General features: G+C 39.6%; 1 protein-coding gene and 1 long non-coding RNA gene across 5 annotated transcripts; one reads left to right on the plus strand and one right to left on the minus strand.

The window, feature by feature from the left end:
- The first annotated feature begins 1,022 nt into the window (after positions 1-1,022).
- LOC114571648 (uncharacterized) lies at positions 1,023-20,063 on the plus strand. 4 transcript variants are annotated; one of them, XM_028602698.1, is made up of 7 exons: positions 1,023-1,109; positions 5,919-7,021; positions 10,106-10,254; positions 11,848-12,028; positions 16,546-16,609; positions 17,170-17,269; positions 19,401-20,063. In XM_028602698.1, exons 2-7 carry the CDS (start codon positions 6,280-6,282, stop codon positions 19,428-19,430), a joined length of 1,266 nt encoding a protein of 421 aa, XP_028458499.1. In that variant the 5' UTR covers positions 1,023-1,109; positions 5,919-6,279; the 3' UTR covers positions 19,431-20,063. The 4 variants fall into 4 exon arrangements, with proteins under 4 accessions (XP_028458499.1, XP_028458496.1, XP_028458497.1 ...); XM_028602695.1 differs by lacking the exon at positions 19,401-20,063 and having other exon boundaries at positions 17,170-17,989; XM_028602696.1 differs by lacking the exons at positions 1,023-1,109; positions 19,401-20,063 and adding an exon at positions 4,149-4,225 and having other exon boundaries at positions 17,170-17,989.
- Positions 11,032-14,712, minus strand: LOC114571649 (uncharacterized). The gene is made up of 3 exons (XR_003694693.1): positions 14,601-14,712; positions 12,272-12,328; positions 11,032-12,177 (listed from the first exon to the last, which is right to left on the minus strand). It is a non-coding gene; the product is annotated as an uncharacterized LOC114571649 (long non-coding RNA).
- Positions 20,064-21,604: the final 1,541 nt, after the last annotated feature.

A 21,604-nucleotide genomic window follows, 5' to 3' on the forward strand; every position in this document is an offset into this window, starting at 1 on the left:
GTGAAGTTAAAAGTCATTGGCCATCACCTTTCTTCATTCAGTGTTCATATCAGCGTAACCACTGGGTCATGAGTCATAACAGGAGTGAAATATACCTCAATGTTTTTACTGTTTTAGTTGAGTAACTGGGTAATTTATCATTGAGAAAGTGTAAACGTACTGTACTTCACTGGGATTTTTAATGCTACCCTACTTTGGCTGGGGAGAAACAATAACTTGAATATTCAGCACTTTTTCGAAGCTGTACAGTACAATATCTAGACATTTATTTATAGTTTTGCCTTTACTCTCTCTGTTCTTTTGTCCACATGCACGTCTACCTATTCCCAAGAAGATGTATGCATCTTTTCAAAGAAGCTTTGCCAGAACATCTGTGACATATCGGTTTGTGTAAGCACTGGTAAGAGTAAAAGAGGGAGCAAACAGCCTCAGTTTATTTTATCTATGTGTTTTCTTTTCTTTGCTGCGTCAGTAGGCAACTGCAGAAGCTATTAAGAGCCTCTGACTCAATTAATAACTTGTGCAGTGGGGACCTGTTATGTAAGGCCTGAAACCTGAGAGCCAGTCACCTGTTCTGCTACCTGAGCCTGGGCTCTGGGGACGGATGCAGGAGAGAAGAAGGGTAGACAGCTGCCTGCCTGGAGGACTCAAGTCATATGGACTCAAGGCCTGGGTACAGCTGGAAGCTCCAGGGATCCCTGTTGATATTTTTTAATCAGCACAACTAACCCTAGAGGTGTGTTAACAGAATGAATTATCTGAGAAATATCAAGCTCCAGTGTTAGAGTTCTACCAAGGACGCAGTCTTGCCTTCTTTTTTTTCATTTGCTGAGCATATTCAGCTTTTGAAGCTCAGGCAGCTAACATGAGCTCACAGAGTCATTTGTATGAACATATTGACTCAGTTGATGAGTTATGCTTTGCTCCTTGATCCCCTGTTTGCTGAGAGGAGTTTCCACTGGGGCTTGAGAAAAGACCATAGAGCGCTCTCAGCTGAGCGACTGGTTGAGTGCAGGAGAGTTCGCACTGTGGCCTCTGTTGAAAGAAGTGGATCCATCTGTTCCAAAGAATGGAGCAACAGTCTTGACCTTGACACTCTGCTTTATAAGGTAAGATGTCTTCACAATGTGTGCTGTGGATGTTGGACAGTAGATTTAAGAATTGCATTGTCTGTATTGTATTGTCTGTTATACGTTTTTAACAGTAATTATGTCAAACTTGTGATCCTCACTGAAAAGAGTGATAATAAATAAATGTTCTTGCGAAATGTTAGGACAACAATTGCTGCATTTACGGCAAAGGTATAAGAATATACCACCTATTTTAGATATTATGTTCACTGGCAATGCCAATATGATCTACTGAAATCAAGCAGACTTTTCAGCAGTGGTATGTCATTTACAGAATTTCTAGAGCATTCATAGTTTGTTCTTGCTGTCTGAGGTGGGAATACATGTTGAATATCAAATACAAATAACTCTTGAGGCCACTTGAGTTTTCCTACTGCAAATTCAAACAGATTAAGCCCCATGTGAACACATTCCAGTGACCCACAGTCAGGACCATTGCAGCACGCTTGACTCAGTCTGACAAATTCCTCATCTAATCCAGAAACTGCTGCTAGTATGTAACTTCTGCACATAATGACAAGGAGCATTTACATTAGGATTATAATCCATGATTCAGTGACAAATAATGCAAGTGTGTTCAGGAAGTAATTTGCATCAAGAGCACACTCGAAAAAAAAAATATAGATACTAATATATATTAAAGAAGGCAATTTCAAGTCATTAGGTTTATTTTTATCAAAGAAATGTAAGGAAAACGACAGCATGCAGATGAATAAAACACATTGTGTACATAAAGTAAAAGGCCAGGATTATAAGATTAATCCGTAACAAAAATAACCTGAGCTAACACCAGCACGTATGACACATCTGAATACCCACGTTTTGTCCCAGAGCTCCCTCAATGAGCCGCATTTCAACACTGGCTTTGCTGATGGGTTTATCTCTCTATATACCCACAGCTCTAAAGCCTGTCTGCTTCCTAACCAGCTGTAGGTCCCATGGCCTCTCAGTCTGTTCCTGGCACTGTCAGGAGCACAAAGGTTTACTCAATCACTGGTTTCCATGCATGCAACACTATGTATATGGTCACATTAGCCAAGTACAAACCCTGTGCTGTCTCTCTCACAAACACAAACTCTATTACTATTTTTCTCTTGTACATATCTTGCATATTCTTCTGTCTCTCACAAAACCATTGGTTAGTGCATAAAGTTTACTTTCAAAGGGGCTGCTTTATTCTATATTTGTATGTCAACAAGACCAAAAGCCTCTTTTCTTCTAAAAACTCCTCTTTATACACACATCCAGGGGGTAGGGCAGGGTCAACCATTGTGCAGCGCCCTGGGGCAGTTTTGGGGTTCGGTGCCTTACTCAAGGGCGGTGGCCAGGAGGTGAACTGGCTGTCAAAACTCTATACTTGGTACGTGGGGGGACTTTAACTGGTGACCTTCCTGTTCCTAAGCCAAGTCCCCACGGACTGAGCTACTGCCAGCCCCTAATTCTTGATTATGGTATTTTTGTGAGATTTGTGGGTGACAATAACAAAAATATAGAATATAGCCAGGCTTATACTTTTTTTGTTTTCATTTGCATTTTTTTATGTCATCATGACTTAAACATTGGTTTAAAGGAGAGTTAAAAAGTTAGTAGAGAACAGTGGAGTGAATTAGAGCATTCCTGCACATACAATAATGTATACAGATGCGTACAGAAATTAAAGTAACAACCAGCATATATTTTGTTAGTAAGGTTTTGGGCCACCATGGGTCTCCGTAACAAGTTCAATACTGCTTGTAAGTCTCTGAACTCTAATAAGTAAACTAATGAAGGAACAATCACAATTCTTCAAAAGATATTCCATCATTTGGTGTTTTGAGGATGGTGGTGTAGAGAGCTGTCAAACACGTCTCCCAAATGCGTTGAGTTAGGTTGCGATCAGGTTACTGTGAAGGCCATACAGCAGCATATGATTCTCATAATTTACATACATAAACATTACAGTGAGTGCTCGTTCCATATATGGAAGCACCTAATGTACATTTGTTATGTTTCCCTACTCATTTAATCAGTTTTGTCCTTCTGTCACCCATTTGTATGGCTATACAACAATGTAGAAAAAGCTATACATTCTACTCATACATGCACATACAACATTGACCAATTATACAGTAGTATTCATTTGCATTTTCTAAGCTGTGCTGTGTATATATGCTGCCTAATGTCTTTAGTTGAACGACTCTTGTCACACTCTGCCTCCATTGTTGTTGTTCTATTGTGTTCATCCTAGGTATTTTGTTAAATTCCTGTGTGTGAATGTGTCCTTCAGGGTACTTTCTCTCACACAAACACACTCTAAACCAACCCTCCTTTGTTGAGTGCAACATTAGCAAAATGTTCTTCCTCCAATTACACGTGCTGGCTGGGTAAAAAATAAATCAAAGGAAAAATGGGGTGAACCTGTAAATGTATAAATTTCAGTGTTGTTGTTCGAGCCTGCATTCCCATCCCAAGTGATTCACCTCAAAGTGGAACACACCGGGTAAACATAATTACTTTTCTTGTAGTATATGAACTGTAGCATTAATTTAAACATATTAAGAGGCCAACAACATGACTTCAACTTGAAAGGTCTCAACGTGACATTGTGTCGCACAGAAGGAATTTTCTGCATGCTTGACAAGTTTGTTTAAAGAGAAAATGATGCCTCCATTTGTTATAATCTCACTTTTATTAACTGTAATAGCTACATTGAGCTTTATACCAGCAGAATTGAGAGCAGTGCACTCGATGTATCATGATTAAAAAACTGAATTACGCTGAGTGGTGTATAAAATGAGTCGATAAGCCCGTTCCCAATTCCTTCTGAAACAATAGGCCTAAACATATAAGCTATTGTTTGCTGTTAAGGAATAATCAAAAATGTACCAGGCAAGCAAGGCAGATAACCATGTTAAGAGTCATCATCAGCTGAGCTGAGCAGCATAAGACCACAGAGAAAGAGAGAGAAAGAGATTTCTTTTCAGTACTGATGGGTGAGAATGAACATGGCTCTAAGCATGGAATAAATGAAAGGATGAAGTGAAAATTGCGATACTGAAGTATTAGCAGAAAGACTATTTTCAGTAAAAATATAGCTGTGCTTATGTGATGAGTAGGTAAGGCTGATAATTTTGTTTCAAGTTGCCTTTGAAGTGGACTTCCTTATTATGTCATGTATGGTGTGTGCAGTCTTGTTAAAATCAGAAGCTGCAGTGATCTAATGTAAAATATATGTATTTTTAAGTTGTGAACAGAAAATTGAGAACTGAGAAAACAGCTGGTCGATGTCAGTGGGTGTCTCGAGTTAGAAATTCCCAAGCCTATCGACACCGAACATCAATGAGGTAAACAGCTCTTGGTGTACTTTTTGTTTACCCAGGGACTTATGACTGGGAAGTTACTAAACACTGTTTCTGCAAATACTGGGTGGATACACTGCTGCACTCTGTGATCAGTCACTGTACTGTAAATGGTATTTGTTACTTGAAGATGCAAATGGTTTTGCCTGAAGGAAGAAGACGTACATGCTTGTTGAACAAAATGTCTTTTTTTATTGTTACTATGGATATCTATGCCAGAGCAATTTCACTCTCATCACTGTCAACTGTTGTTATGTATTTTGATGCAATTTTGTGCTTGTCATAATTTATGTTTATGCTGATATTTGATTATGTTGTTGCCGCTGGGGGATTCTGTTTGATGTATTTTGATCTTGATTATAATGCTGTGCTGGTCATACTTTTGGGGATGACAGAATAGTCATCATGTATGGTTTTTATTGCTGTTCTGATGATTAGTTTATGTACCTCTTATTATTTATATATATTAGTAGTAGTAGTAGTAGTAGTAGTAGTAGTTGTAGTTACTTTCTATACTTTTGTTTTGTTTGGATTTATCTATGTTGTTTCAGTTGTACTGCTGCAACAATCAAATTTACCCGCTGGGGGTCAATAAAGGAGGCTTGTTATGTTTGGTCATTGATGGAGTGCTGCTGAGTCTGTGTTACTCTGACTAATGTTATTTTATGTTTGCTTTATGTTGCACTCTATGCTGCAAAGCCAATTTCCCTTGGAGGAAAAATAAAGTTGAAAGTTGAAGTTAAAAATACATATTCTGTAAATACTCCATGTCTGAGTATGAAACAAAATAGTGTTTCCTCCATAATTATATGATGTTTTTGCTCTGATCTAATTAGGTGATGTCTTCAGATTTCCTTTACTCTAGTTTACAATAGTGCTCAAGCAAGAGACAAAATTACTCATTAAGCCAAATTATATTTGTGTAAAGCTCTCCTGATATTTGGGCCTTGGGAATGTGAGCCAACACAAGAGCTGTTTGAGAAAGATGTGTAATTGTTTGCCCTTCAAATAGAGAGAAAAGAAAAATGTTAATCAGCAATGTAACCTGTGTACAAAAGCAGCAGGAAAGTGGGTATAACTTAAGTATCTACTGTGTGTTCAAAGTCTGTTTGATTTTTAACTGAAATAGAAATACAGGACTACTACCGTAGTGTTTTTTTTCAGGAGACAAATCTGGATTGTTGCTTTAAAATGTCATGGATAATTTGTCCCCAAGTGCTGCCCATCAAGTTACACATTCTCAAGGCAACAGCAAAAGATCAAGAAACAAGTGGAGCAGGGGAGCAGATAATAAGTCCCTCTAACCACATCACAGTGGCTAATTTGTGTATTTGCAGTCTTTCTTGGTTTCATTTCAGTTACAGAATCTTTTAGTTTGCAGAGGAGTCGACTGTGCACTTTGAGCACTCTGATATGAAGCTTTTCTTTTCTTTTCTCTGTCTTTTCATAGGCTTCAAGTAAGGGTATCACTGCTTCACTGCACAGGAATGTCCTGTCATGGGATGTGTGGCGGGGGCAAGAGGAGAAGGAGAGTGTGCCTCTTCGAGCAATAACACACTCAGACTGCAGATAGCGGATCTTACAGTGGAGTTTCCAACCTGTTCAAGGCTGCAAGTTTCCCAGATGAGGTGGGAAGAAGTCCAAAGGCAGCATTTTCTCTCATCGCTATCGCAGCCCAGAGGATTTTGCCATCACTTTCCACCCCACAGGACCCTGTGTATCCATTCACTCCAACACAACCTGTGAAGGTATCAATTCCACCAAAACTACCAGAAACCTTTGGAGAAAGACCCTCATCCATACTGAGCACAATGAGAGTCTCAAACTGCCAACCGGATGTGTGCAGACAGAATCCTACCACCGTGACGCCAAATGAGTTCAGACAGGCCTACTCACCAGCTGATGGATTGGCAATGAAGGATCAAGGAAAGAGGAAAGTACAACTTGTACAATGCAGACTGAGCTACACAGAGAGCGACAGGAAGCAGGAAGAGTTAGGTGGCACATTAACAAACCTATCCTCACAACCCTTCTTCCGGTCTTGTGTCCATCTTGAGGTGCCACTGAGGTCCACTAGCTCTGTTGTGTTTTTGGACAAGTCACTTTCCATTTCCCTTGTGGAACTAGAGGAAAGAAGAGCAGGTCAACCAATCTTGTACAGGTCCACTATGTCTGTTCGCCTTGGTGTCTCATCCTGCTGCAGATCCTCTACAGATAACAAACCAGCCAAAAGTAAAGGGGGCTACATGAGTACCAGAACGGCCATGTTGGGCCAAAACAAACGCAATGGCCGTGAGAGTGGTTTGGGTCACTGCAGAAGCCCTCTATCAAAGCCCAGGGACCACAAGGTCGAGCAAATAGCACCCGCTCATGGTGTTAACAGCAAGGCTGATGATTCAGACATGCAGCGCCATAGTACTACTTTGGGATTATTGTCATTCAGAGGGCCAAGCCACACAAAGGCTGGCAGGCAGAGGGGGAATGCAGATGAGGCAGCCTTCCCTATCACTAGCAAGTTCAGGCACAGGCAGCACACTTCCAATATTGCCCCAGGTATGAATTTCATCCCCTTGCTTAAGAAGTGAAAGTCTAAAGTACCTATGCAATTGATCTGTATATTGCTTTCAGTGGCCCGCATAATCTTAAAATATTTTAGATTAGATCTCATTTCCCAGACGTAACGGTAAGCTGAATGTGGTGGCAAGGTGGTCTTAGCTCTTTCATTCACTCTGCCTCTCGGCAGACCTCAATTATTGTTAATAGAACCACACTCACCCACCACACGTACACTCCTACTGTACATTCACATTGTTTAAGATGAATCCCAACTGGTACACACACACACACACACACACACACACACACACACACACACACACACACACACACACACACACTCAGTACAACTGCAGCTTTACATAAAGAACAAACACTTTATCCTCCTCTGACTTCAAAACCCTTCCATATAAAATCCTAAATTATGAACTGTGACTGTATAGCGGGTAGAATAGACTAAATTTGCATGATTTCTCCAGGTCTCCTGGTACATAAGTTATGAGATAAATGTGATATGAGAGCTGTAATAAGAAATGTAATTTGGTTTATGCTACTGAGGAGCTTCCTGTTTAATTGTTGATTGAACTCTCTTCAAGTTGAAAGTGTAGAAGTACCACAAAATACTAGTCCCAAAGCAACAGAATTGGATGTTACACCACACTGTAGGTTTGGTCTTCTAAGAGGTATCTTATTACAGTAATTCAATCATGCCAAGTTAAAGGAATAGTTCAACATTTTGGAAATATGCTTTCTTGCTGAGAGTTAAATGAAGGTTGATAGCACTCTCATGTCTGTACGCTAAGTAGCCTATAAAGCTACTGCCTGCAGCTGTTACCTGTAGGCTTCCATTAGCATAAAGACTGGAAACAGCTAGTCTGACTCTGTCCAGCAGCAACAAAATCTAAATTAACATGTATCGCATTTGTTTAATCTGTACAAAAAAAAACAAAATGTAAAAATGACAAATTGTGGTTTTATGGAGGGTTACATTGTGGGCTATGTGACTTCCTAGAGTCTCTGCTGGTTGCCTGTAAACCCCACAGGGACTACAAGATCATGGAAGTCACTGCATCTGGCTAGCTGTTTCCCCCTGTTTACATTCTTTATGCTAAACTAAGCTAAAGGCTGCTGGCTGTGGCTTCATATTTAAAGGTCCCATGACATGGTGCTCTTTGGATGCTTTTATATAGACCTTAGTGGTCCCTTAATACTGTATCTGAAGTCTCTTTCCTGAAATTCAGCCTTGGTGCAGAATTACAGCCACTAGAGCCAGTCCCACAATGAGCTTTCCTTAGTATGTGCCATTTCTGAGAGAGATTCCAGATTGACCCATCTGAGCTTTCATTTTCTCAAAGGCAGAGCAGGATACCCAGGGCTCGGTTTACACCTATCGCCATTTCTAGCCACTGGGGGACCATAGGCGGGGGAACTCATATTAATGTTAAAAAACCTCATACAGTGAAATTTTCATGCCATGGGACCTTTAACACACAGCAGGGCTGCCGACTCTTACGCATTGACCATGAGACTGATACTTTTCTCGTGCTCTCACACCACATGTCCATGTTCTCACGCAGTGAAAAACAAATTTATAGGCTAACTGATAATGTTGCACGAAAAGAGGACACTGACAGCGCACAGACAGACAAGACAAAGCAGCACAGCGCAACAGCAGCATAGTAAGACACTGCAGTCAAGTGAGCCGTTGTTTGGATTTTGAGGCTGATATAGTACCGGAACTTGGAGCATCCAAAAAGGACAAAAAAGTACAGTTTTGTTTTTGAAAATTGAAGGGAAAATTGCCACAAAATACATTGTAACAGGTATAAAAGTCCTCATGTTTTGACTCTTCAAAGGTTTGCTGACATTTTTAATGTAATCCTGTTCATGATGACCCTGACTATAAGCATATAAAGTCATTTTACTATCTCACTCCAAACTAAATTGGAAAGTTGGCAGCCCTGCAGACACACATGAGAGTGGTATCGGTTTTTGCATCTAACTCTCTACAAGAAATCAAATAATAGTATTTTCCAGATTGTCAAACTATTTCTTTACTAAGGTTTAGTGTAGCAGTAAGGGTAAGCTGAATGGATTGATATTGATACTGCAGCAAGCCATATGACTGCATGTCCTGGATACCTAGTGTACCTTACATACAGTGAGTAGGCTTATATGGCAGTGGAAGTCCAAAATGCCAAAAGAAATGCAATGTCACTACCTCCCCTGTTAACAGGGCTGTCTCAAGAAGAACAACTGCAATACGACACTTTTTAATTATTAATGCACTCACTCTCTTACCTCATTACATTTATTTTCTGCATCATCTCACACCTCTATGTGTTTTCTTCTTTAAACTTGTATTCTTTTCACTGGGCACTTTGTTTGTTCCGATGCCTGAAGGGCAAGAAATACCCTGTAGCAACAGCTTGTCCGGCGGCATTACACATTTGCGTGTGCTTCCTGAAGCATGTGATGACGCTCTACCTACAGTACATGCCACTTGCTCATGGCAGGAAATCCAGTGGAGTTATTTATTTCACAAAAGGTAAAGGAATGGGGTTTCGAGTGAAGGATGGATGCACATGTCATCTTTGCATTATTCATAGGCCACATTAATGTTTCCATCCGTATTTTTTCTCTATGAGTTGTGGGGGTAGTGTGTGCTTGTGAGTGTGTGTGTGTGTGTGTGTGTGTGTGTGTGTGTGTGTGTGTGTGTGTGTGTGTGTGTGTGTATTTGATCGTCAGTTTAAGGTCTGTTCATTTTCCTGCTTTCTCCAGATCATAAAAGCTTAGATGGAACTTGAGAACATTGTGAAAATTGTGCTATAACTCAGTCTGAGGGGAAGAATACAGTCGTCTGGATTACATCTACTGTATGTCTTGTATATAGCACCAAACTGTAACAAACTACATCACAAACTGCAAAACACACATCCATTTTAAATTAGTTCTCCCTGTGAAAGTTACCGTGTGAAAAACAATCTTGCACTTTGTCTTTCAATCCAAGTTTTTTTTGGAAGGATGTGACTTTCCAAATGAAAGTTTATAGTCATTTCACTTCTCTCTGTGTCTCTCAAGTGGACTCCAGAACTTGGAGCAAGCAAGCAAGGAATGACAAGACAGAGGAACGACAAGAACATGACTGTTCCACAGTCTCCCATAAGACCTGTCATTCCCGACTGAAGGCTGATTCTCTGGAAGGCACACTCAAGACTCTCAGCCTCAAAGTAGGAGCCACATTTCAAATAATGACTTGTCTTTCAGGAAATATCCAACACTATAGAAGCAAACTCACATTGAGCTTGAAGGTACATTATTGACCTTGGAAAAAGCACTTTAACAAAAACGTTCTTATCACAAAGTCCAATTACCGGACATTTTCTGTAGCTTTTAGCTTTTTAACTTTGGTCATGGGATAACAAGTGATCATATATGTGGAGGAGGTCGTTACCTGTCTCTCTTTAGGAATGGTCTCTCTGCCCTCGATAACAACTGAACCGTCTTTTATGCCACGCATTCTTCTATGAAAAACTTGCCGCCTACATTACCCACAATACAACCCGACTGTCAACAGCTCGGTTGGAGATATTGGTGCGTTGTGCTAATTGCAGTTAAATTAGCCTTTGAGTTTGAAGTCACAAGCAGAGATGAGAAGCTATGAGGAGAACTCCACACCCCCAGATGTTTTTATTTTTATACTTGCAGTCTTCACCCCCAACTGGCAATTTATCAGATTGTGAGCAGCTCCTCCTGGAGCCATAAAAGGCTTTATACATTTTTTGTTTTATGCAGTACTCACCATGACCTGTAAACAGACTTTGATGTGTAAAATCTGTGGAGTTCACCTTTAAGTGGATCTTGTGCAAATAATTGTTTGTTGAACCCTGACCATTTTTTTAAACTTATAATATGCATGTATGTGCATTATGGCGGCTACAAAATCCTAATAAATGAGAACATTAGGGAGACTGTCAGCTGTAACAAATATATTACTTTATGCAGGTTCAAGCTAAAATTGAAAGTCCACAGTGAACAATCAAAGTTAAGAACTATCAAAGAATGAGTGGAGCCACTGAGGATGCAAATACAACAAATAATGGTTCCACAAAGTACAGATCCAAGGCTGACAGCCTAAAGGTCATTTACGTGAAGTCAAGAAAACACCACAAATAGCTGTTTAGTATTATACACAGTACAACCACATAAGGTTTATGTGGAAAAGTGCAGTGTATGTGCCATATGGAAACTTTAAACCTTTAGGAATGATGCATTTGGACTATTTCAATTAAGGTTCCCCACACAGAGAATCGTAATGTGTTTACTCTTGAAATAAACATTATCACAACAGAAGCATCATCTCTTAGGGGTGATTTTTTTTACACTTGGAGGGATTTTTGCTTTAGTTGGTGTTTTACACAGCATCTGCCAAGTGGAGGGGGAATGAAAACAAATCTTTAATAATTACACAATTTGCTTTATTTTCCTTCTTTTTGATTTTCATTTCTTCCTACCCAGTTATTATAACAAGTTTTGCTCAGATCCAGTGAGATTTTAAAGGATTCAGAATCCCCCGTGAGTAAAGCTCTCTTACCTTTATCCCCACTAAAGCTGAGCATAATATTAACATGTTGCCTATACCTCTTAGCTATTACAAGGCTGTGACAAGGATTCTCCAAGGTTAAGGAATAGTATTTGTTCTTAATAGATTCTAACCCAATGGAGATTTCTTTTCTCTTTCCACTGGATTAGTGTCTGGGAATTGTACTGTATTCTTCCCACCAACAAGCATCTTACTGTATGTATCCCTCTTTCCACCCCAGGAGGCTTTGGAGCTCTTCAGGCCAGACTTCATCAGCCGATCTCAGGGTCGGGTGAGGAGGTTGGAGCAGAGGGCAAGGAGAAGGAGACTAGCACAGAACTCCAATCCAGACCTGGTGCAGAGCTTCAGGGAGGATCGAGGCAAACAAAAGAAGAACTGCACCACTCCGGATCCACTTAGTGGTAAGTGCAACTGAATAACTCTGGAATTGGGTAAAGTAATTTCATATCGCTGCCTAACCAATCAGAAGGTTTCCACGCTTCTGCCATACCACCCATGATGACAGCAGCATACCACCAGCTGTAGATCATATATGATACTGGCATTCAACCTGTAGTGACGACAGCAAGCAATTCACAGCACTTGAAATAGTTTCCCAGTGGTGAGTGTATTGCAGGCCCTCATCTTCTACAACAATATCTTACCATGTTTCCCATCTGTCGTTACATCACTTCTGCAGGGACTTTCATCAAATCCTTGGACTGGGGATGGGATAAAGGCTCCTTTAGTGGGTATCAGACGTGTATAAAGTACTAGAGACCCAGACTTGAGTAAAACTACAAGTGCTCTATCAAAAAAGTGACTTGAGTAGAAGTAGAAGTGCTCTTTAAGCACCACACTTAAGTAGAAGTACTAAAATATTCAAACATTTTTGTACTTAAGTATTGCAAGTAGTTTATTTTAAAATGTACTACTCAAGTACTGAAAGTAAAAGTACAAGTATTGTGTTATTTAGTTATTAAAGAAAGCAGTCAAAAGTTTGAATATCATATTGTTTATACAGTGGGGGAAATAAGTATTTGACCCCTTGCTGATTTTGCAGGTTTGCCCACTTACAAAGAATGCAAAAATCTACAATTTTAATCATATGTACATTCTAACAGTGAAAGACAGAATCCCAAAGAAAATTCCAGAAAATCACATCATATGAATTTATTAAAATTGATAACCATCTGATGAGGAAAAACAAGTATTTGACCCCCTGGACAAACAGCATGTTAATATTTTGTAGAAAAGCCATTATTGGCCAGCACAGATGTCAAACGGTTTTTATAGTTGGTGACAAGGTTTGTGCACATTTCGGCAGGGATGTTGGCCCACTCCTCCCTGCAGACAGCCTCCAAATCATTCAGGTTCCGAGGTTGTCGCCTGGCAACTCGAATTTTAAGCTCCCTCCAAAGATTTTCAATCGGATTCAGGTCTGGAGACTGGCTAGGCCACTCCAGAACCTTGATGTGCTTCTTTTTCAGCCACTCTTTTGTTGCTTTGGCGGTGTGCTTAGGGTCGTTGTCGTGCTGAAACACCCATCCTCGACCCATCTTCAGCTCTCTCACTGAGGGAAGGAGACGTCGGTCCAGAATTCCACGATACATGGCCCCGTCCATCCTCCCCTCAATACGATGGAGTTGTCCCATCCCCTTGGCTGAAAAGCACCCCCAAAGCATGATGTTGCCACCACCATGCTTGACGGTGGGGATGGTGTTCTTTGGGTTGTAGTCTGTGTTCTTTGCCCTCCAAACACGACGAGTTGAGTTGAGGCCAAAAAGTTCTATTTTGGTCTCATCTGACCACATCACCTTCTTCCAGGCCTCTTCTGAGTCGTCCAGGTGGTGAATGGCGAACTTCATGCGGGCCTGTACATGTTTCTTCTTGAGCAGGGGGACCTTGCGTGCGCTGCAGGATTTCAATCCATGACGGCGTAGTGTGTTACCAACCGTTTCTTTTGTAACTGTGGTCCCAGCTGCCTTCAGTTGATTCATCAGTTCCCCCCTTGTAGTTTTGGGATGATTCCTCACCATTCGCATGATCAGGGACACCCCACGAGGCAAGATCTTGTGTAGAGGCCCAGACCGAGGGAGGTTGGCGGTGGTGTGGTGCTTCTTCCATTTCCTGATAACTGCACCGACAGTTGATCTTTTCTCTCAAAGTTGCTTTCCGATTCTCTTGTAGCCCATCCCAGCCTTGTGCAGATCAACAATCTTGTCCCTGATGTCCGTAGAAAGCTCTTTGGTCTTGCCCATGGTGGTGATGTTGGATGCTGGTTGTTTGGGTGTTGACAGGTGTCTTTTATACAGGTAACGAGGTGAGGCAGGTGTATTTGATGTAGATAATTGGTTCGGATTGGGGCTGTGTCTTAAAGAAAGACTAACTGGCTTGTAGGAGCCAGAATACTTGCTGTTTGTCCAGGGGGTCAAATACTTGTTTTTCCTCATCAGATGGTTATCAATTTTAATAAATTCATATGATGTGATTTTCTGGAATTTTCTTTGGGATTCTGTATTTCACTGTTAGAATGTACATATGATTAAAATTGTAGATTTTTGCATTCTTTGTAAGTGGGCAAACCTGCAAAATCAGCAAGGGGTCAAATACTTATTTCCCCCACTGTATTATGTCAAATGTTTAGCCTAAGGCTGTAGCCAAAGGAATTAACAAATATTAAATATATTATATTAAAAATAACAAATATTAACAAATACTGAAATAAAATGTACAGTTATCACACTGTGCAAGTAAAATGAACATCCTCTCCAGCACAGTAATGATTAAAGTCCCCCATAAAACGTATCACACACTAGCTAGTAACATGTGTGATGAACAGGAAAGTTAGCAAGCTAGCAACATACAGATAAACTAGCAGCTTCACATCACAGGGTCAAACGGTTAACATTCAGGACTCATTTCAGACTGAAACAACTCAGGAATTGTTTCATCTGCTGCAACAACAGCTAAATAGAAAGAGTACAAACTTACATCGTCTCTGACTTCTGAACGGGCAACCATAATGAAAAGAAACACGACGCAATCTTGGGGATTATTATCGTACGTAACTAACGTAGCCGTAACTACACACACTGTAACCTACACAGTCTCCGTAGCGTGAGGAATTCACAACAGTAACGAGGAACGATGCAGCACATAAAAAATGTATCAGAGTAAAAGTATTTCATTCATCGAAAATATGTACTCAAGTAAAAGTGGAAGTGGGAGAAAAAAATTATACTCCAGTAGAGTACAGATACAGCCTTTTAGTACTTAAGTAGAGTAGTTCTACTTTGTTACTATACAGCTCTGGTCGGTATATATGTTTCTGGTAAATGTAACCCATAGCCCCACACATACACTGGGAAATTAGTAAATAATGAACTTGTAGTCACGTTGGCTTTGAATCATGTTGACTTTTCAAGGAACTGTGGACTATTTATCAAATAATCTTTCAACAGCCAGTTGATACATATTATTCTTCTCATAGTGTAGTGGCAATTATCCAACTTTGCTCTCTGCTGGCCATTATCTAGTATTGCAGATCAGTTAAAGCATATTTTCTCTAAAACTCTGTATGCAGAGAATACACACAAGCTGAGACCAATATAATAATGATAATAATAATAATAATAATAATAATAATAATAATAATAATAATAATAATAATAATAATAATAATAATATAAATGTGATGTTTTCTTTTCTATTTGTTACAACTTTTTTTGTCCCATGTGGAATTGTTTTGCAGACAGAAATTAAACAAGGGAAACACAACAAAGAAGCATTTGTCATATAGGAAAAGACGTAATGCATATAAATTCACAAATACCGTTAAAAACTCAAACAAATGGAGCAAATTAATCGGGGCCTAGACATAATGTACAGTAAAGGGCAAGAAAAACATATTTCTAAGCAAAATGCCTAGTTTAAATAAGCATTTTTAAAAAATGTTATCCAGCAAGATTTAGAAATTGCCTGTAATATGTCTGTCAGTGAAAAACCTTTTATAGTAACAGAATGCTAGTATTTTTCTAATATTGTTTGATGTTCATAAAGGTGTAGACAATGATTTCTGTGCAGGAAATTTTGTATTCAGTGTAAACACTGTCAGTCTTGTTTTATCTTTCTCCCATATTGAAGCTATCAGACTTTGAAAAGGCTTTGTTTGCGAGCGCACACAACATCAAACATTTCTCTCAGCAGTTTTAACTCAACCGTTTCTGATTCTGATTCTCTGTCTGCTTTAAGAAAATATTGGATTGTAAAAGCTAGGGAATTGGTTTTCTACATAGGTTAAGTAATATCAGAATTATAATTTTAATTATAATTTAATTTAATACTTTTTGATCACACCAGCATGGACACTTTTTTCACAAATTCATCACAGCAGATTGTTTACAGCTTTTTTTCTTTGCAGCAAATCCAACTTTACCAGGCACCTGACCACTATAACACTACTAAAACAATAAAGTAGGGAGGCATAGTACTACAGGGCACCAACTTATTTTTTATAAGGTCATGGAGAAGTCATGAATAGCTCACAATGGTCTCTGCCTGAAGTCTTGAAGTCTAATTATGAACAAAGAGTCTGGATGCTGTTGACCTGAGCAGCAGCAGCAGCATTCTGGCAATTCACTTCCGTTTAATCTGTGAGAGACAGAATAGCCAGACTGGATATCGATATGTATGGTATGTATTTGATTGTGTGTGTGTGTGTGTGTGTGTGTGTGTGTGTGTGTGTGCGTGCGTGCGTGCATGTGAGTGCGTGCGTGTGCGTGCCTGTGTTTGCACGTGTGTGTTAATGCTCAAATGTGTCTGAAAAAGAGAGATCACAGTGTTCCCTCAGTGTTCATTAACATATTCGAGGTTTGATTTGCATATTAATTCTTATTTGTTATTCCTATGTGTGTGTGTGTGTGTGTGCATGTCCTAGATAACCTTTTCAAGCCTGGAGAGAGGTCTATATCAGACAGAGAGATGCAGCTGAGGTCCAGACGGTGAGTTCTCCAGACCGAACCCATGTCAAACGATGTCACTCCGTCACTCCTCACTCTTTGTTTTTCTTATTCAGCACAATCCATCAAGCTTGTTTATCATATCTGCCATGTATGCAGATTTGTGCACAAACACTGGGTATTAGTAAAACAATGCACATTTAAAAACGCACATACTGTACGGATACAATAGATGTTTTATGTCCAAATGTCTTGACAGGAGATATGGGCTACCCTCTGTATGTCTTATCTCTTTTTTTTCTTGCCTTATCTGGAAAGACACACCTGATCAGATGATGGCTGATCATTGTAATTTTTTTCAAAAGTGACACTATCTGACTTGGAGGATCTCTTAACAAATTGGCTGTAGTTGTGGGAGTGAGAAAGGAGTCTATGGGAGACCTGTTTATCAGTGGATCCAGGTTTTTGCTGGCTGTGGTCTCACTAGATAATACCTTGTCTCTGGTATGCCAATTCATTGGCATAGCTCAGCCACTCTCATACTTCTGATACCATACAGTATTCCCCTGCCCTGTATGCAATTGCCTTTTTTGTGTCTGTAGGATTTACAACAAGCTGCCGGAAGTAACAAAGAAAAAGGAGGAGGAGAAGAAGAGAGCTGTATCACAAACCAACAGATTGCGAGTAGACATCTTTAAAAAGGTAGTAAGGAATCATTTTTGGTACAAAAATCAATCCAAAACATTGATCAAATGTGTCAACTTCTACAATTATAATTCAACATAATAGAAAACAAACAGTCTTGCACCAAAAGAAGTTTAAAATCCCAAACATGAAAATCAAATTATAACACTGCGCTTACTGTTTTCTGAAGGCATGCTGTTCAACACTGCACCAGGGTCTGAGAGGGTCCAGAATGCTTTTTTTAAGACATGGGGTTGATGAGGAGGTTTTATTTGGAGGTGTTGATATTAGCCACTGTATGAATACTCACACTCATTTGTCACCAATTTTAGGGTTAGGGGTGAAAAGTAATAATACAATCATCTCAGCACAGCCATCTTATAACTGTGGGTGGGGATAAGAAATGTTCAAAGCAGGTGTCGGCACAGTAAATTTTATGGCAACAATATTTTAACATAGTGTGTCATAGAGTTTTTGATTGGATATTTATGAATCCACAAAACACACCAATCCGAGGACTAACACATTAAAGGGAGAGCAAAATGGTGCCAAGGTGTTAAAAGACAGACAAAACATTTAACTTTAACAATTAAATACAAAATAACATCAGTTCAAACTAGACCCAAAAAGAAATATCCACCTTAATACACCAAAATACAACAACAAATGTAGTATTTGGATTTATTTTGGTGTTCTTGAAGTGTTCTTAGTTCTTGGTTTTTTTGACTTGTAATTGAATGAAATCGACATTAAACATTCTCATTATGTACATAAATTAAGTTTTGTTTGTGTATAAGCATCGTTCATAAAATGAAACATGGTTTGATCATATCCAGCAGAGGTCACTATTTGACTGCTAAAGCCAGATCCTCTGCCATTTGTCACACTATCTGTCTATTAATTTCCCTTATACTTTATGTTGAAGCTGTTACTTTTAAGTGGCTGGTGTTTTCTTCAAAATCAGATCAGCTAAATAAAGATAAAGCTAAACCCTTACTGCATCACAACTAAGCCCATTTCTCTCCTTATACTACGGTGTGGTTTTGGCTTTCAGCACAGTAGAAACCAAAGCTCACACATAACTTAACTAAATGTAACCTATTCTAGGCCCTGCTGACATGATGCACATCCACATCTTCCAACAGTGGCAGCATGTGGCAAATTAATGACATATTTAGGGCATGCAGTGTCAGAGTGATCCATTCAGCTTCACGTGTGGGTGAGCCTTAACTCACTCACACATTATAACCACAACAATGAATTTGCTGTCAGTCAGGTGAGATGTGAAAAAATGTGAAGAGATTTTTTCCAATCTCTTACAGATAATTACACAATCATGGCAGCTTCAGAGAGAGCGAGAGAGAGAGAGAGAGAGTGTGTGTGTGTGTTTGTGTGTGTGTGTGTCTTTTACAAAGATGTTATTTAAGATGATCTCAAGATGATTGGGTTCTCTCTCGTTTATCTCTCCCGTACATTTACATAAACTGGGAACTGTTTCGCATCAGGCCTCCAACAATTTTCAATTTAACAGTGAATCTACAGTAAATCAACGCTGTGTGGTTTACTGACACAGCCAGCAATTACAGAGCATAGTGTGACGTCAAATGGCTCTGTAAGAGAAAAAAAATGTTCTTGGGGAAATGGAGCAGGCGTGACTGCTTTGATGTGTGACCTTGCCACCTCTCAAATGAAGCTATTAGCTCAATGACACTGAGATTGGGAGAAAAAGGAGTGTGTTCCTCCACGATAAACACTGAGTTGTGTGTGCTTTAGAGGCCTCATTTTCTGTCAAAAAGTCTGCAACACATACACAAAAGTTGAGCCCAGAGAAGAGTCACAGAGGGGTCTGATAGTGAGAGGTAGAGGGTGGGTCGTTTTGACTGCTGGCTGAAATGAGATTCCAGTTGTTGGGTAGTACTGTGAGAAGGGTGACTGCATAGCAGTGTGTTTGGTCAGATAGCAAGCTAGAATTATTCCTCCTTCCTGGGCTTGGCAACCTCAGGGGTGAGGCGGATGGAAGGGAAAGCCAATGTAGCAGCAGCAGTCGCTCCTGTGTGATGCAGAGCTGCTCTAAGAGATTGAGGGAAGAGAGTTCTGAGTGAAGATAGATGTGTTCTTCATCCGTTTTTGTTATTTTGTTGTTTTGCAGAGACTTCTGGACCAGATCCTGCAAAGATAAAACACCGAAAAGCAATTGGGGTTAATTCACTGACTATTCTTAACTTTTCTCCATGTATATTAAATATGACTTTGTATTAAATTCAGTTAATCTTCTATGCAAATCATTTCCATGCCTTTGCATATATTCATTTGATTAGGGCTCAAATTCTGTTTAATATGTTGTATCTTTGCTCATTGCATTCTGACTGCTTTACAGTGCAAAGGAATGCAGCAACAGAAACAAAAATTGTATTTTGCTGACATTGCAAACAAGATTTTGCAGTTAGTTTTCTTTTTATTTGTCACCAGCGTTTATACATATGATTTCATTAGACACGTAACAAAGACACATTTGTATATTTCAGTCTATGCCACAATGACAGATTACGACAAAATTTGCATTTTTAGTTGATCAAAATTATACTGTAAAAGTATTATATTGATGAAATTGTATATGAAGGCATATGGTAATAAGTTAATTGTTGTTGTGTGCAGACATTGACAAAGCCCAACCTTCTCACCTTGTACTGCCAACACACTCATAATAAAAAATTAAGAAGGGTTTGACGGTTGAAATAATAAAGCAATGAAATTGTAATCTTTTTTTCCTGCTCAAATTAACAGTGATTAAACGCAATACAGATTAATCATATCATTTTGCTTCCTAATGATTTTATTCCTTATCTACTATATCATTTTCCTCTAATGTATCTCAAGACAAAATAAAAGCATTTCAAGGATATTCCGTGTGGAAGTAATGTCATTTTTCAGAAAATGTATTCTCAGAGATTTGAGCAAAGCACCTTGACTCTGTCATTGGTAGGTTACTGTAGATGTATAAAGTGGGAGAGGGGTGAACCATGTTTCGTCATTGGTTTCATGTCTGCCTCGAGGCCTCTGGATCCTCCCATCCGGAACACTGGAATTCCAAACTAATCGAACTCAGGAGACACGTAACGCTTGTGAAAGGGGGCCTTTGTCACAGAGCTCCCAACCAGAGATGACATTGTAATAAGAGAGGAGACTACAGCCTGCAACTGCAACCCACATATAACATGTAAAGGTGACTGACATCTCTGAGGCATTTAAAAAGAGCCTGCTGGGATGAGGAGAAAACAGGGGAAGGACATGTGCCGCAGGTCTCAGACAAACACGCTGTATAAATGCATACTGTTGAGGCAGACTTTTAGTGAGTGGGTTTCTCTGCATTAAATACTGAGTGTTGTACTGTAAATCCCAAACAAAATGCTAGGTTAAATGTTGAATTTTAGTCTGCTGCTGTAGTTCATTATCCTATGAAAATTGAATTGAGTATAAATATTATGGACCAGCTGCTATGTGCTAAAAGGTTTTTGCATCCAGATGGATTGATTGTGGCCCATAGCAAGGCACATATGTAGTAAACAGTATTGATATCCACTGACTTTACTGATGCCTGTGTTACCAGCAATGCAATTTAAAAGAATAAACCACATGGGAGAACTGCACTTCTGCCATTTGGGCTGTTTCCAAATGATGAGCACAGACTGACAGGCAGTTGTATAGGAGGAGAAGGGCTCCTGTCAGTCAGCCTCTCTCTCTCTAAGGCATCATGTGTCTGTATGTCTCATTGCTATCTTCGCATAATGTGGACTGTGTACTCTGAGACCCCTCGGTTGGCCTTGACTGACTCAGATGTCCTGAGGGTAAGGCTGATATGTCTGGCTTAGAAAGCAGAACCCTAACTGAGTTTACAGGGCTAATTGTGTACCATGAAGCAGAGACACTGATTATAAGTATTTTGCCATTAGTCATTGCACTGGCACCCATTTTATCTGAACATCTAGCCTCATGGACATCTCTTTCAAGCAGTGTCTCTGTACTCTAGGATTGTGATTGTAACATTCATAAAAGTAGTCTTCCCAATTAAAATCTAAGATATTCACTGAATCTTAGGGAGAGTAACAGGCAAGAAAAGCTTGGGGTGTTGTTCAAAAGCACAGACAGAAGCAATTCAACAGTTAAACGAGAACAACGGAACATAAGGGTGTTTTTTTGGGGTGTACATTTTAATGAAACTCTTCAGAGAGAAAATGAAGATAGACAAATACAATAAGACACATGCGTTTAATCCTTTTCTTTGCAGTTTGTAGCCTCAGTCGAGATGTAGAGTGAAGTGACGCCTGCACAGAGACATCTGTGACTTGTTGGCCT

Source organism: Perca flavescens, chromosome 17 (assembly GCF_004354835.1).
Source record: "Perca flavescens isolate YP-PL-M2 chromosome 17, PFLA_1.0, whole genome shotgun sequence".
In the NCBI taxonomy this organism is placed as follows: Eukaryota; Metazoa; Chordata; class Actinopteri; order Perciformes; family Percidae; genus Perca; species Perca flavescens.

Bases quoted from the DNA above. Each gene is read 5' to 3' on its own strand.
- LOC114571648 (XM_028602695.1), top strand. From the start codon at position 6,280: ATGAGAGTCTCAAACTGCCAACCGGATGTGTGCAGACAGAATCCTACC. The intron at 10,255-11,847 runs GTAGGAGCCACA...TTTCCACCCCAG, and splicing joins TCAAGACTCTCAGCCTCAAA to GAGGCTTTGGAGCTCTTCAG. The intron at 12,029-16,545 runs GTAAGTGCAACT...TGCATGTCCTAG, and splicing joins CACTCCGGATCCACTTAGTG to ATAACCTTTTCAAGCCTGGA.